The sequence below is a fragment of the Prosopis cineraria genome, unplaced genomic scaffold (genome assembly GCF_029017545.1).
Source record: "Prosopis cineraria cultivar Desert tree isolate PC_DT_omini unplaced genomic scaffold, ASM2901754v1 PC2199, whole genome shotgun sequence".
NCBI classification, from domain to species: Eukaryota; Viridiplantae; Streptophyta; class Magnoliopsida; order Fabales; family Fabaceae; genus Prosopis; species Prosopis cineraria.
In genome coordinates, this window is record NW_026557524.1 from 1 (window position 1) to 16,703 (window position 16,703).

The 16,703-nt window shown below is 31.8% G+C and overlaps 3 protein-coding genes across 4 annotated transcripts; 1 reads left to right on the forward strand and 2 right to left on the reverse strand.

Moving 5' to 3' along the window:
• Nucleotides 1-1,204: 1,204 nt before the first annotated feature.
• LOC129301555 (ATP synthase small subunit 6-A, mitochondrial-like) lies at nt 1,205-1,518 on the reverse strand. The gene has a single exon (XM_054940114.1). It carries the CDS (start codon nt 1,370-1,372, stop codon nt 1,205-1,207), a length of 168 nt encoding a protein of 55 aa, XP_054796089.1. The 5' UTR covers nt 1,373-1,518.
• Nucleotides 1,519-6,903: 5,385 nt separating this feature from the next.
• On the reverse strand, nt 6,904-10,259 carry LOC129301553 (uncharacterized). Of its 2 annotated transcripts, none has more exons than XM_054940112.1 (5): nt 10,067-10,259; nt 9,764-9,899; nt 9,537-9,644; nt 8,715-8,789; nt 6,904-7,438 (listed from the first exon to the last, which is right to left on the reverse strand). In XM_054940112.1, exons 2-5 carry the CDS (start codon nt 9,895-9,897, stop codon nt 7,207-7,209), a joined length of 549 nt encoding a protein of 182 aa, XP_054796087.1. In that variant the 5' UTR covers nt 9,898-9,899; nt 10,067-10,259; the 3' UTR covers nt 6,904-7,206. The 2 variants fall into 2 exon arrangements, with proteins under 2 accessions (XP_054796087.1, XP_054796086.1); XM_054940111.1 differs by having other exon boundaries at nt 9,764-9,906.
• An 835-nt stretch (nt 10,260-11,094) lies between these two features.
• Nucleotides 11,095-16,201, forward strand: LOC129301554 (nicastrin-like; the record flags this gene model as incomplete). Its single annotated transcript, XM_054940113.1, is given in 8 exon segments — nt 11,095-11,233; nt 13,168-13,281; nt 13,398-13,512; nt 14,222-14,304; nt 14,387-14,463; nt 14,807-14,884; nt 15,964-16,035; nt 16,128-16,201. Coding segments are annotated over 8 exon segments (677 nt in total), but the record flags the coding sequence as incomplete, so codon positions are not given.
• Nucleotides 16,202-16,703: the final 502 nt, after the last annotated feature.

The window sequence follows — 16,703 nt, forward strand, 5'->3', positions numbered from 1 at the left end:
TCCCTAGTGCTACCTTGATTAACATGGTGAACACGACACGAGCTGCTGATCTAGTATTCTTTTGGACGCTTCAATATTTCGTTGACTACCAAGTAATTGGTCCCAACTCTCAATCTAACTGAAACTTCTTTTTCCAGTCCAAACTTTGAAGCCTTATTACCTTCTCCATTTTCTTTCTTTCTTTCTTTATTTTTCCTTTTTATCAATGATGCCTCGTTCTTTGCCTGTCTTCTTCATGTAGCAATAGTCTGCTCTCTGCTGGCTACCTTTCTGCGTCTTCTTTGTTCAGCATGGGGCTGCCTTTATAATCCATTGTCACAAAAACAAGCATTGACTTATCATTTTTTTTTTTTAGATTTTCTTTTGAGAAATATATATTTTATTAAAAATTAAATTGAAAAAACACTCGCATCCTATATTCTATTTTTATCCCGGTGATATTGATGGGAAACTGAATCCATTTGTGGAAATGGATTTGTATGTTTAATAGAAAACGAAAACAAGGCAAAAAGGTAAATCACTTTCTGTAGATGAATGCCATTGCTAAAAACAATATCATGTATATTTTCAAGCATAAGGATTGACGTGAACGACTCAACCAAAAAATCGAAAAGTCAATCTATTGTTTAATGGAAAGCTTGGCAAGGATCTTTTTCCATTGTTAATCAAAGATCAATGCCGAAACCCTCTTCTGTTATTACAATCTATAACACCAAGACATGCAAACCTCTCGACTATGACGCTGAAAACAAAGTGCAGAGCTCGAAGCCATACACACCACTTGGAATCACCTGGAACATAAGAACGAAACAACCTCGTTAACCGAATCCATAAGCTAGGATGGCTTAAAAGAAAATAATAATGATAGGATTTGGCAATGCAGCAAGAAAATCAACTGGGGCATGAAGGACAAGAGAGGCCTAATACCAATACACCAATCATTTCAGCCATGACTTTCCCTGGAATTATTCTTGCATGGTGCATCCTAATGCTCCTTTCATCCTGGGATTTTATCATTAGCCTAACCGGAGGGAGAGGGGACCCGTGCTACCACTAACAATCTATAATCAATTTATTCATAAAGAGCTGAGTATTGTGCCATCGAGTTAACGAGTCACTGTTTCAGCTTTCCACGATCGGAAACATGAGAGGCGCACTCATTTCATACAGCAATAATAGAGTTTGAAGAATGGTGATAGATAGGTTACCTCCTGTGCTCTTGAACGAACTTAGACTTCTTAGCATCTTCCTCTGTAAGACCAGCGGTGAACTTGACGATTAGGGTTCCGGTGATGGCGAAGCCAACCAGGAAGGGCCAATTCCGATTCCACTCTCGCTTAAAGAAAACAGGCCATGGATCGAACTTCCTCATTTCTCGCTGCTGCTAAGCCTTCGTTTCCCTTTTCACCGTCTTGCTACCTCCTCTCCCTCAACCGCGAAATCCGTAGGTTGCGAATGCTTCTCAGCAATCAGCCTATACCCGCATCGCAAATTTCGCAATGGACTGGACTTTCGCGACCCAGTCCAGAATAGCAATATCATGTATTTTAATATTAAGCAAAAATATATATCATTTTGAGTCTTCATTGTGCTGTCTCATTTTAGGTGGTACATTAAGCTTCATTTATTTAAGATTAAAAAATAAATAATTTTAAGTAATTCTGAGATTTTATAAAAAATATTTATTTTATAAAAATTTTGTAAAAAAATTATTTTATATTTGGTTATAATAATAATAAATAATTATTTTATAAATTTTATGATATATTACTTGATTTTTGTTTTAATTTAATACATTATAGAAAAAAAAATTATAAATAGGTCCTGTGGAGCTGACTTATTGACAAATAAGTCATACAAAATTTAAAAACTGCAACTAGGTCTCTTAAAACCTAAGTCTAATTAAAAATTTGAATTAAAAAAAAAACAATAAGGTCCCTATGAAATATATATATATATTACATGAGTTAAATAATTGATAACTATAATTTCAACATTTTAAAACTACAATTTCATATATCTAATAATTAAATTGATCAGTTTAACTATTGAATATATAAAGTTATAGTTGTAAAAAATTAAAATTATAACTATAAATTACTGATGAAATAGTTATAAATAATTAATATTAAACTTTGTTAGTAACGTATAATTATTTAATTATTAAATATATGAAGTAACAATTATAAAAAGGTAAAATTATAATTGTAAATTATTGATAAAATAGCTATAAATTAATTATTTGATTAATGTAATGTATGTTAATAAAGATATTATTGTCATTGTAGCTTAATCTTAAATTAGACTCAGGTATCAAGAGATCTGGCTGCAGTTTTTGAATTTTATAAGACTTGTTGTGAATAAGTTAATCTATGAGACCTATATGTAATTTTTCTTAAATTATTAGTTTAATAATTTAAATTAACTAATATTATTTTGTCAACTTATATATTATAAAAAATGACAATAAAATCTCAACGAAATATATACATAATAATCAGGTTTCTCAAAATGTTATAATTCTTTTGAAATTTCTTCATACTTTTCTAACATGAATAACTTTATGTTAATTGACTAAATTGTTCCTTATTTAAAATAAAATAATGGGTTTGGCTCTATTTTTTTAAGTACAATTTTTGTTTAAGTAATCAACATTTTTGTTTTTTGAATCGCAACAATTAAATGAGAAATAATAACTTCTTATGTGAAATTTATTTTATGGTTGATAAATAAGTTATGAAAATAATTATTCTCAATTACAACTTTTATTTAAGTAATCATAACTTTAATTATGTGAATTATAAAAGTTGAACAAAAAATTACAACTTCTCACATGAAATTTCTTTTATTATTGAAGTCTAAATTATGAAAACAATCAATTACAACTTTTGTTTAAAAACTCATAACTTTTATTATATGAATTGCAAGAATTGAATAAAAAATCACATCGCATATGTAATTTTTTTTATCATTAAGTTCAAGTTTTGAAAATAATTAATTATAAATTTTGTTCAAGCAATCTTAATTTTTATTTTATAAATTATAAGAATTGAAGAAGAAATCACAATTTCTTATATGAACTCATTATTTTGTTTTATTTTAAACTAGAGATAATCATTTAACCTAAAATTATTAATATCAAAAAGATACTTAAAGATTTTAGAAAAATTATAGTATTTTGAAAGACCTGATTATCAATTTATCATTTATATATTTTGATAAAATTTTATTATCATTTTTCTATTATTATAATTATTATTTAAAAATTTAAATGACTCTTAAACAAAATTTATGTTAAAGAGGGGGTATTTTAGTTAAAAATATATGATTTAATGGTTAATTAATAGTTTTGAATGAATAAAAATGGAATTTTTAAAATAGACGAGAGCTATGTGTTATATAGATTTTGATTTTTAAAGAGATTTATATAAGTTTTAAAAATAGAAAAAAAATCTATAACTAAGATAAAATAAAAGGGATGTTGGCATATTTTATTTTATAAAAAAAAGTTTATAGCTCAAATAAAAATAATACAAATGGTTTGCCCAAAAGAAAAAAAAAAAAACGATGCAAATGACATGTTTCATCACAGACCTTTGGTTTCTCCTCATAACTGGACAGCACCGTCGATGAAATCAACACAAATGACGCGTTCGTTCCCATGCTTGACCCAACTGTTTCTCTTTATATCTAACGAGACGAAGCCTTCAATGAAATTAGAAAAAAATAACTTTAAATCTTTATATTTGTTTAAATTTTGTTACATATTTCTATTTTTTTTTTTTGTATTTCAGATCCTTACATTTTTATTTTTTAATATTTTAAATCCTTCAATAAGTATTGTTATAAGGGTTTGGAACATTAGAAAATAAAAATATATGAATTTAAAATATCAAAAAAAATGCAAAGATTTATAGCAAAACTTAAACAAAGTGTAGAGATTCAATTTTTTTTTTCTCATAAAATTAAAACAAATGGCATTTTCATGCTATCGATTAAGCATTACCACCTCAAATATGAAATTTCAGCCTTTTAAATTTACATGTATTTCTTTAAAATTTATAATCTCTCTTCCAGAAATTTTAACTAGGTAAAATTATAATTTTTTTTAGGAAATTTGTATATTTTAAAAGTTGACGGTTAAATTTTGTGTGAAGATTAATAAATAATAATAATATTTAAATTATTTTTTAATCATTTATCAGTGCTTTTACCAATAGTGGTGATCTGAAAATCATGTGATAGCCCATCAAAGAGATTGATTCAAATGATATTTTGATTTTTAATGTGAGCAAGAAATAACATTAATTTATTATAATTTATTTATAATTTAAAGGACTTGATTAATATTAATTTTTTATACAAAATAATTATGTATAATTTTTTGGATCTTAAAAAATTAGATAAATTAACACTTTAACCCTATTTAATATTAGACTAAAATGCATATAAGTTCCTAAATTTTGAGGCAATTGCATATAACCCACATCACCTCTTTAACATTTAAAACTGATCACTCTAACCTTTAATTTTATTTTTCAAAGCCTCCTACTATCAATTAACTGTTATTTTATTAATATAATTATTGTTATGTCAGATTAATGCAATATATATGGTACATGATATGAAAAAATATTTTTACTATTTTTTAATACAATTTAAAGAGGGACAAAATTGTAGGGTTTGTTTGGCAATCTATTATGGGAACAGTTTTTTACTCTCCAAAACAAAATAAAAAAATAAAAAATATGTTTGATAATGTATTTTTAAAAAAGTATTTTGGAAAATAAAAAAATAAAACATTGTTTTAGAGAATAAAAGAATATAAATAACTTCTAAATATTCTCAGATTAATAAAATAAAAAACAGTTTCAAACAAGCTCATAATTTTTACTTTTAACACAAGTTGAGCAACATTATTCTCATTATTTATGGGTAACATAATTTAAAAGAAAAATTATACTTTTATTATTCTTTATCAATTAAAACAACTTTTTATATTAAATAAATAAAAAATATTTAAAAGTTTTCATCATTGAGAATCATATAAATAAAAATTTATCCTCTAATACAATAAAATTATGATATTTTATAAGTTCTTTTTAACAAAATCCATACAAAACACATAGTCAAAAAATATATCTTATTATAAAGCTGTATACATTCTATTTATAACATACAAATAACATATATATTTTTTTGTTTGAATAAGTATTGAAAACTTCATTCACATGAAAAAATAATAGTTAAAAACAAATAAGAGCATGAAAAAAAAACAAGGGTTAAAGTATATTTTTACTTTTGTACTTTTTTTTATGAGTGCTGGACATCATATATTAGTAGGTGAGATATTTTTTCTCCTAAACTCTTTTTTAAAGGAGCCAAAATTCCCTTCCATTAGTAATCAAAGAGAAAGATGAAGAAGAACAATGCACAAAGAGAGGGGATGACACATGTAAAGCATGGACTCAAAATAAAAATTTAACAGTCAAACACCTGTCAATATTAATAATGGGGAGAAATTGTACATTTTTTAAAAGTTTGAAGGGGAGATTATCCCAAAAAAGTTTATGATAACAAGCTCCCTTCATAAAAAGTTTTAAGATATTTTTATCTTTTAACCAAAAAGAAAAAAAAAAACCAAATGCTTAGAGGTAATGACACCAATCTACCTTTAAAATTTTCACTCAAGCATACCTCATATTCTAATATATTTTTTAGTATAATTTTGCTTCAATGTTTTTCAATTTGGTAGAATTTCGCCTTGCTCTCAACCTTTGACTGCTTTCTTTGAAAATTTCACTGTTTTGTGCCTCACTGGACTGCCACCCCATGTTAAAAAAAAGAACAATTCCATGTAGATATTCAGTCCCCTTCCCTTCGTCGTTTGTGTTCTTCACCTCTCCAGTTCTCCTTCCTTTGCCCTTCCTAATCCTTCTTCTTGCAAAGGTCCCTAATTTGCCTTCTCCTTCGAACCCTTCCCCCTTCCCCCTTCCCCATCTTCTTCGTGTTGCTCTCTAGTCCCTCAATACTTCCATCTTTAGTTTGTAAGGACAGCACGGCCAAGAACCAAGGAGCAGCACACCAGAAATTACAACATACTAGAAATTGAGAAATAAAAAAATTAACAATGTTTTAGAAATCAAACCTAAAGAACATCAACCATCAAAATATATTTCAAACTAGAAGTCCCATAACATATCACAGGAAAAGCTTGTATTAGTCCCACAATACCTATCACAAAAACCATCTTTCAAAAGGAGCAAGAATCCAAAACCCATATGTGACTAATCCATAGAGTTGATAAAAATTCGCGAGGAGTCTGAAAAGCTTGTATCAGGCCATGATCGAACCCAGTATAAAAGAAGCTTCCTGCTTCGTCACAAGTGGAACCAGCGACAGTGGAGTCAACACTTGATTTCAAATTCCAGACTTGTTGAAGCAGACCTCAAAAATTAGAAAAAGGAAAAAAAAAAAAAAAATACTTGGATGAGTATGGCTGATACGGTGTCATAATTAGTGGTGCTTGGAGAGGAAGGCAAATGCGATAGGGGCAATGATTTCAGAGAAGCAATTTGAGGTTCTCAGAGAAGAAGGTAATTGGACTCGACCACTGCTGCTACTCGCTATCTCCAATGAAGTTTAAGGGGAGAGGAGAAGGAGGAAGCGACAGTAATGGTAGACCAAAGGGATATGATTGAAGTGGTCATGGGGATTGGAATCTGAGAAAGAAGAAGAAACGGGAGGGAAGACGTGAACTGCACATGGGCTTGGAAGAGAAAAGTGAAAGGGGCAGGGTAGACAAATGACACGTGAATGCCACATGGCCAACTCGCATGGCATATAACAGTCAATTTTTCAACTTAACAGTCAACATAATCAAACTCTAACCACAGGACAAAATTGTACCACAAAATACTTTAAAATATGAGGTGCATCTGGATGGAAACTTCATGGGCAAATTTGTACTATAACCGAATGCTTAGATATCAAGCTTGATTACCGAAAGACCAAAAATTCGACACATAAATACCCAAAAAAAAAAAGCCCCAACAAATTCAATACAACCCATGCTGGCATTCAATCCGTACCCCATCCCTCCAAATTCTACCTTGTATTTTTTCCTAACCCCAAAAAAAAAAAAAAAAAACTCAACAGTTCAACTCTGAAGCAGTTGGCTGTTACGGCGATGTCCAAATCCATGCCTCAGTTCATTAGATCATAGTCATCCAATTTGTCATTGTACTGTAGAACCTTTCTCTTTATCTTCGATGAATCCACCCATGTGATAAAGTCTTCCATATTTCTGGTTACAAGGAATGCAGGATCAGTGACTGTCTCTGGACCAACTCTTATATGCCCCTGTTCAATGTATGTGACAGCTTCTTTCAAGTACTCGGCAAATTTTAATCGCACCAAAACAGTTGCAAGCCTACGCCTACAAAAGGGGTAAACAAAATTTAAGAACACAAGGGTATAATGTTAATAAAGTAGAACAGCTGAATTATCTCAAAAAAATACTTGGATTAGTTCTAAAATCTTTAGAAGTATACTGCACATATCTTCTTCTTAGTCTTCATTTCATAATCTTATTCTAGTTCCCCTGTTGATCATAATTAGCCTTCATTTTATAAAGATGATGCACAAGGTTTCGTCCCTACCACAATTTGTCACTCCCTGACCCCCAGCCTAAGAGATGAAGACGCTTATTTGGACAGCAACACTCTAATCAATACAAATGGCATGTTCATTTGCGGATCAAATATTGGTATTACGTGTATAAACAACGCAGAAGCTGAAGCTCACCATACTGCCATTGCCACTTGTGAAATAAGTTGTTTGGGATCAGTAATAGATAGGTGTGTCACAGGGGCACTCATTATACAGTTCAAAGGATTTCGGATAAAAGTAGGGTAGAACATTGTGGCAATGCACCATATTACCAGCACATGGAAATATTTGATCAAAGCACAGAGCTCACATTTTAAGGGTGTTTATCTAACGGGCTGGGATAATAGATTTAGCTTTTATATGGCATTTGGCTTAGGGCTTTTATGAGGGGACGTCTCTATAAGATATGCAGAAAGATTAAGTAGCTTTGCTGCATAAGTTTATATTCAATTTCTATCTTATAGTTTTAGGTGTTGATATTTCCTTTAGAAGGACATTAGGATAACCCATCCTCTGCGTTTTTTTCCCCTGTGAAAAGGTCAAATACATTAAGACAAAAGATTACCACACCATTTGTGTTAAATTAATTTAGGTTGTCTTATAATTTCTTTTATCCGCTTAAAAATATTTAGGTTGCTGGGAAAGATATATGAGTGGCGAAATTAAGGTTCCCACACCATTTGTATTACATAATTGTCTAGGATTAGTGTTGAAACAACAGGAAAAGAATGTAAGAAGCAACTTAAAAAACATATCTATCCCATAATTTAGAATTTAGTGCTATATATTGCCATCTCTTTTTAGGTTTTCTTGTGTTTCTGCACACTAAACTACAGACTACGCCTGTAACAGGTACTAATGTATCATAAATCATAATACCTTCTGCCTTTAGAAGATGACTAACGTTGTTTTAAATATTAAAAATAATTCCTTTTCATTCTCCTGCACTACAGTCATCAGGAATCTTTGGCGTACAAAAAATCACAAACTAATAATTAATTTTTCATTTAAAATATTGAAGGAGTGAAATGGTTTTTTCTTACCTACAAAAGGATGACACTGTTAGACGATCACAAAGTGTAATGCTTTGCCTGGTTGGAATCACGCCAATATTGTACCTATCATTCACGTGTGTGTGTGTGTGAGAGAGAGAGAGAGAGGGATAATAAATATCGGTTCTCTGCATTCCAAAATGTAGGTAAAAATGTACCAATGATAGACAATTAATATGACCAAACAATTTCGTCAATCCATGTAATTGGAGAGAAAAATAAAAAATTGTTCTGAACTCCAACAGTTAAAGGATGAAAACAATTAATATCTAAAAGCAAATAATAACCTAAAGTCCTTTCATCATCTATCCCTGCTTGTTGCCCTCACATTCATGCACTGCCATCATCATCTCAATACCCAATTATCAACTCCATCACCTCGGCCATCACATCCTCACATTACCATTATAACAACTGCTACAAACATCAGTTTTACAGCTACCACCTCCAACATTTTACAAATCCCTAAGACTCAAAACAATCCTATCTACCAGCACCCCATGCCATCCCTCTGCCTACCTAGGCTTACTGAAGAAATGAGTTGTGAGAGATAAATTAGGGTTTTTAGTCACAAATTATTCAACAATGGACATGTCATTTGCAGCCCTGTTCGTGATGAATTTAGGTAATCCAAATGCATGCTGCAGAGGCCAAAAGGTAGAAATGAAACTCCTGGATGATACATTGATTAATAAGGAATCGTAGACCAATATTAACACATATTTATATATGTCGTTTCAAAAACAACATTAAATGCAGCTTAAGTCAGTTCACTAATCAAAACTTAGAAATTTCATAGCTAATAAAACTTACAGCTTTTCTAAGAGCTTATCAGCCATCTCAATCCGAAATGGATCTTTTGGGTCCATTTGCTTCAGCATGTTTACTAACTTTTGCACCATCCGGCACAGACTTGAATATCTATTGGTATTTTCACCATTCCAATGACCAAAATAAAGAATTGCATTAGTTAAATTTCAAACATAGTAAACTATCCAAATTCAGAACAATGAGAAACATAATTTAACGAAGAATAGTACTTCTTGTAATCATCACGTCCAGTAATATGATAGCGTTGAATAACATGATTTTCTCTGTGACCTCCTTCTCTCTTCCACTCTAAGAAATTCACCTTCTTCAATAACTTCTTCTCATGAAACTTCAGTTTCCTCATGGCTTTCCTCTGTCATCAATTCAATGTTCACAAGACACAATTATGCGTATAAAATAAATGCAAATTTGTCAACTGCCTACTTAAATCTGAAGCCTATGAGCATATAGTCATCCTCATATATATATATATATATATAATTTACAGAGAGAGTGAAAGGAACGCCACACACCTAAAAAACAGCTTTCACGGGGAGTGGCGGCGGAGGAAGTGACGAAGTGAAGACGGAGGCAAAGCCGAGGAAAGAACAGCAGCTGAGGAACGAAGACCAAGTACCAGAGGACGAAGCGATGGAGCGCCAACGCGATGGAGACCGGATAAGCGACGGAGTGGGCCGTGATAGGGAGGCGGGAAGATGAAAGAAGGGTAAAAGGTTAAGGGTGTAAGCTTTTTGTTTGGTCGGGTCGAAAGTGTTAAGGATCGGGTATGGGCGCACACTAGCCGGGCATCAAGCCTGATGGCTGGTGATCACTTGTTTTGAGTCGGGTTTAGCCCAACCCAAAAAATATTTTAAACAAACTTTAAAACTTAAAGTGATGAAAAATGATTTTATCTATAAAAAATATAGGAAGGATAAGATTAAAAAGTCAAAACTGAAAATTTATAAGAATTAGATTTCTAATAATTTTTTTAAAATAAATTATAAATATTAATTTATAATTTGAAATTTCAATTAAAAATTAAAAATTATATTTAAAATTTAAATGTTTTATTGTATTTTGAATTCTTAAATTAAATAATCTCAATTAATATTTATAATAAATTTTTTAGATACTTGATTGTCATAAATTTATTGTTTTGAAATTTTATTTTCATTCTCTCAAAATATAATTATTATAATTTAAAATGTATTTTAAAATTAATATATATTTTATATGTAATTAATTTTTATAATTTTTGTAGATTTTATTTTTAATTCTGATAACTTTTTAATTATAGATCTTTATAATAAAGGTCACTCAACTTATTGAAATTAGAGAGATGGAAAACATTAAAAACTTAAAATCTAATAATTTAAGTGATGGTTGTGTGATGTAATATTAATAATTAATAATTAATAATAATTAATAATTTTTACAACAATGGTCGAAACTGAATCCAAGCCGTTGGATTCGTTTTGGTCTAATTGACTTCATCGGCCGTCGTGGCAAATTTCCCCGTGGTTTCTGGCGAAGAAGACCGCGCGTAGGAGGTTCTCTGCTCAGCCTTCGCCAATCACTCCTCCATGGTCTAGGTTACGGCTTCTGAGGATTTACCGTGTCAAAGATTCTAGCCATGGCGGCAAAATTTCTGTCTCTGTGCTTGCTTCTATGCTTTGGTGTCCGCTTGTCCTTTTCTGGTAACAGTTTGTGGCTTATTCGATCTACTATATCCATTCTGCTAAATGATTTGGTCTCTAATTCTACTTTTTCTTATAAACCTCCAATTCTACTTTTAATCCTGAGTAAAACTTGGCCCAACGAGTTTTGAGCAGAAACCTGGTCTTGCTGCTGGAAGATGGAGGAGCTATTCTAGATTTGAACTTTTATGAGCTTATTCTCTTTGTCTTTCTCTCACTGTAAAATCTAGTAACTACACGTTTTAATACATTGTCTCCAGTTTCTTGTTAACAGATGGGGGTTTTAGTTTCTGAGACAAAGCATATTTTTTCGCACTTCGGACGGTTAGGCTCACTAATGAAGTCGCAAAAGTCCATGCTCATATCCTTGTTATTATTATTAGTGTTTTAAAATTATTGTAGTTCATATATTTGATTATAAAAGGTTAAGATTCATGGCCACAGTGAAATTTGAGCCTAATGATAACATTTGAAACTTGATAACAAACTTTTTAAACTGTGTCTAATGATAACATTCTGGAGTTCGTTATTTTACTAATGAATGTGATCCCTAAGTGATATTAAACCTCTATGCTTTTCGTACGTTCTATTCCTTTAAATTTTGATATATTTGTGTATAATTTTCGCGACTTACAAGTTATGTGCAAATAGCTCTTTGATGTGTTGCTTCTGTTCAAGGTGTGATATTTGCAAATTTTATAGCTTGGAAAAATTCTCTTGTCAAATTTTGAAATTTGGGGGTTCTATGCAATTTTGGCATTATAAAAATAAATTACAAGGATGATTAATTGTGTGAAGGGGGTAATTTTGTAATTGGGTAAAGGAAGCACACGTTTTAGGTTGGAAATGTTTGACTCGATCTGCAATCTCAGATTTCAATTTAGCAATCTAACAACTGAGTTTTTGGCTCTAAGTCAATTCTATTTTACGTATCAGTTTATTGAAGCTATCCTGGTCCGCTGTGATAATGGTCCTGTTTGCCTAACTAAGCTGCATGAGCTCTCTTCCAGGGATCATCGAATATCAAACTTAAATGGGTTCTGTATCCCTGAGAGGCTGAGTCATCTCACTACATGTTAGCTCCCCACCTTTGCTGTTTTCAAAAGCTTATAATCATTGGAGAGGTTTCTCATCCAATGTCAAGCTTGCAATCACCATTAGGTTATTTTCTGGTATTCTGTCGGACAAGAAGTGTTCACTCTTAGTCATCCATCCCTCAAGTTCACACCATCTTGAGTGGATTTTGGAAAGTCAATCTTTGTAAATCTCATTGTTTCCTGGTAATTGGCTGTCCTCTGGAATCAAATTGGTCCTAACATGTGGTTGTTCTTGTCTCCGTTCATGGATTAATTTGCTCTACTATAATGTAAGGCCTAGTATCATCTCTTGCAAGTTGTTGATCTGATTCTTGATTTGAACAACCTTGTCTGCTAACACCTTCAATTGTTCTCTTGCTGAGCTTCATACTATTCCATTGCACTCTTCAATCATTGTTCTATATATTTTATTGACACTAGCATCTTGCAGCTTCCATCAGAGATATGTGAATTTCCCACTTTGATACCCTTTGGATTTATGGGTATCGAAGGAGAGGGGAGATGAGAGAAGAAGGGGTATAGCAATGAGAGAGAAAAAAATGAGTTCAGCTATTCCATTTTTTACTCTCTAATTTTTTCTGCAAATCATTTGTGACTTAGTATACTGGAGCCTCAAGTATCATATCTCCTCAGCTATAACTAACTTCAATAGATCATGTAGGATTCTTGTTTTCTTTGCCTAATTACAAAATTGCTTTTCTCACTTTTAATGCTTAACTCAGTGTGACTAATTTCTATCATGAAACAGTTAGTTACCTGCTTTTTCTTATATTTGTTGAACTTTCTAGTGCTATTATTTGCTGATTCTGTCCCATTCCTATTTTGGTAATAATTCAGGGCAATCCTTCTCCATGGAATCAGTTCCTGACCTTCAGAAGTCTATGTACAAGGTTGTTGATGGATATCCTTGTGTGCGGCTACTAAGTCTTTCTGGACCAATTGGTTGTTCCAGTGAGTCTTCACAGAAATTTGTCTTATTTCTTACATTATCTACAATGCTGGGTGCAATTAGAATGTCATTGTGATAATAATCTGGTTCATCGTTCTTCCCTTAATGTATTACTTAGATCCTGGACGAGACAAGGTTGTTGCCCCAATAGTGTCATTCAAAAATGCTAATCAGCTGTCAAAGTCATCTGCTGTACTGGTGTCATTGGATGAGTTTGAAAGTCTCTTAACAAGGCATGTATATCAAATTTTGATATAGATCTACATTGGAGCTTTTCCTTTTCATGCCTTGCATTTCTTATTCTTAGATCTACATTGTGCTATCCATTGACATCCTTGGTTTGTGTGTCACGGCGAGTATATTCTCATGAGCTGCAAAATAGCTTTTGCCTTTTGATTTGTCATTGTTTTTCTCTCTTTGTTGTGGACATTATTTGCATTTGGTATAATTATATGCTTCCTACACCATATATTAGCTAGTTCTTGTTGGTTCTTTTAAATATAGTAGATTTGAAGAACCTAGAGACTAATTTTATTATTTTTACTTGAAAAAATTTGACTACTGACTATTCTTTTGAAATGTGATCTCTAACAAGAAAAAATAGAAGTGAATTCTTGAAATTCAAGATCAATGACTTTGTTGCTAAGAATATTCTGGATAAGCTAATTTTGGGGTCCAATAACTGTTTATTGTCTTGTAAAATCATAGGTTGTTGATATCTGTGACTTGGGCTATTTTATGTGGATTGATCATTGATGTTTTAATCTTTCTTTAAGGAAGTTAAAAATAAAGTTGTGGAAACTTAATATTTTCTGCCATTGAAAGAAATTCCTTGCATAGTTGTGTTTTAGTAGTTTTTTTATCCTTTTTTTTTTTAATTTGTATATTCATCTATCATTTATGAAATTATATCCATTTGTTGAACCTGAATTTTTCCTTCAGAATATCTGCTGATTCAAACTTTGCAAGTAAGGTTGCTGGGGTGCTAGTTGAGTCAGGAGCTGGAGTGCAGAATAAGTTGAAGGGTAATTATTTTTCCTTTTACTCATTCAATATGTTGAAGCAATGCCAAGTTGCTTATGATAGTTTTTATTTTGTGAATTGTAGGATTCTCTCCAGACCTAAAGTTTCCTCAAGTTGAATTTGCTCCTTACCATAACACTGGATATCAATGGAATCCAACTGTATGATAGGACTTTTTAGCAAGATTTGCATTTTTGTATGACAATTCACAACTTGACGTTAATTTGTACTCTGGTTGCCAAAGAGGTCTTAATCTTTAAGTTCTTCCTTTATGATTTTGTCTAGCATATTCTGGGAAATCAGGTGGCTCGATTGTAAAATAAGAAAATAAAATTTTATCTTAAAGAAAAACACTTATGGATGGGACAAATTTATTCTGGATTACTTTTTGAAGATTTATGCTTGGAATAAAGATTATCTAAGCTGGATATCTACTGATGCTAGTATGGTCCGGGAACAGCACAATGAGTCATTTATAATTGTCAATTCATTTTATTTTTACAGGGTTCTGCTATCATGTGGAAATCCTACGATTTTCCTGTTTTCCTACTCTCAGATAGGAGCACAGAGACTCTTCATGAGGTAATGCCATGTCACTTATTGATTTATAGTACAGTACTACTGATGGTCTAATAACTTCAGTTTGTTCCAGTTTGATACAATATTCAGTCTTATCTTGGAAATGATTTTCACTGAAGATATTTACAGTCATGGAACCATGTTGAAGTGGTTTCTGCACATGGTATTGAAGCCTATTCAAGCTGCCAAGTACTCCCTCTGGTCCCTATTAAAGGGTGCCTTTTAGAAGGATTCTTTTGTCCTTAATATAAGGCACTTCATAGGATATTAAATACGTTTTCCCTATATTACCCCTATTTAAACTCATTAACTATGAGAGAGAATGTAATGTAAATTTGAAAAATTTTTCATGTCAATAGGGTAAAATTGGAAGTTTATTATATTTTTAGAGAAAGTTAATAACTTAGCCATGTCTCGGTTCTAGTGAGATATTTAGAGGTGCCTTATAGTAGTAATTAGAGGAGTATTATTTTTAGCATGCACATTCTAATATTCTATACTTAAGTTACATTTTGCATATGGTAGCCGAGTAGTGATAGTTTTGTAGTTTGTGATCTATCCACCTTCCAAACCCTAAGAAATGCCACACGTGGGTTTCATGCTGTAGTTGCATTGCGTTCTTGAGCCTTCACTAATGTTTAAAATATTTTAGAATATGTTTCATGGGCTTCAGTTAAACAATTATTTGGGGGGTATAATGTTTGGAAAGTTTTCAATTGCATTAGTGTGATTATTGGGATTGCTCTTCTTGGCAGCTATGAGATGATGTCTGTGATGATGAAATTAAATAGTTGGTGTGGCCATGTTCAACGAATTTTTTTCCCCTTTAAACGGTTGATTTTACCATTTCCCAAGTATTTCTAGGCTGCTCAACAATGAGTTTATATGACGCCATGTAATCTATATAGCTGACCCCACCTAGTAGGATAAGGCTTGTTGTTATTGCTCAACAATGTGTATATATGTTGGGTCATATCATCTACAATGATATTTCACTTTATTACTTAATTAATACTGATATTCCTGGGCTATTATTGTAAGAAAAAGTTTGGTTCTTTTTTTTTTTTTTCCTGGTCATGCAGGCTGCAATCAAGAATGAGAACAACAGGAAACATTATACAGCTAATGTGGCTGAGTTCGATCTGGTTATGCAGGTATATCCAGATTCTTCAGAAGTATTTTTCTCTAGCATATATAGAAAAACTACAAATAATTGAATTTTGTTGTTCTGGTAATTTTGATTTAGGTAACGAAATCTGGAAATCGTGGTTCAGAGTCTTGTTTGAAAGAAGCTACTTGCCTCCCTTTAGGTGGATACAGGTGAAGTTTTTTAGAATCCACTCTGTGCTATGTTTTCTTGTTAACTTGTGTGAATGTGGTTGTAATATATATTTGTGGATTTTTGGGGCACAATTTGGTAACTTATGCCAAATGTTGCTTGTCCATTTATAATTCCTTTTTTCAAGTGAAACAATTGATAAATGAAAGCCCAACAATGGAGGATTAAGAATAATCCTAAATGAAGTCACATACAAGGAAAAACAAATGCAGAAGAAAACACATATGAGCTTAAGTCACTTGACATAGTCCCTGATGGATTGGCTAAATTTTAAAGAAAATTTACACTAGGATAATAACATCCAATATTCAGGATTATTAGCGACGAACGGGGATAATGATGCAACTGGGGCTTTTAAAATTAACCTACTGAGAGTCAGTAGTGCTCTTGAAGGAATCTGGATTGACAAGAACCAGTGAGTCTTGGAAAGGGCATTGAAGGTTATTTTAATGCTTTGAGGTTTTCAGGAGCCACCATGTTTGA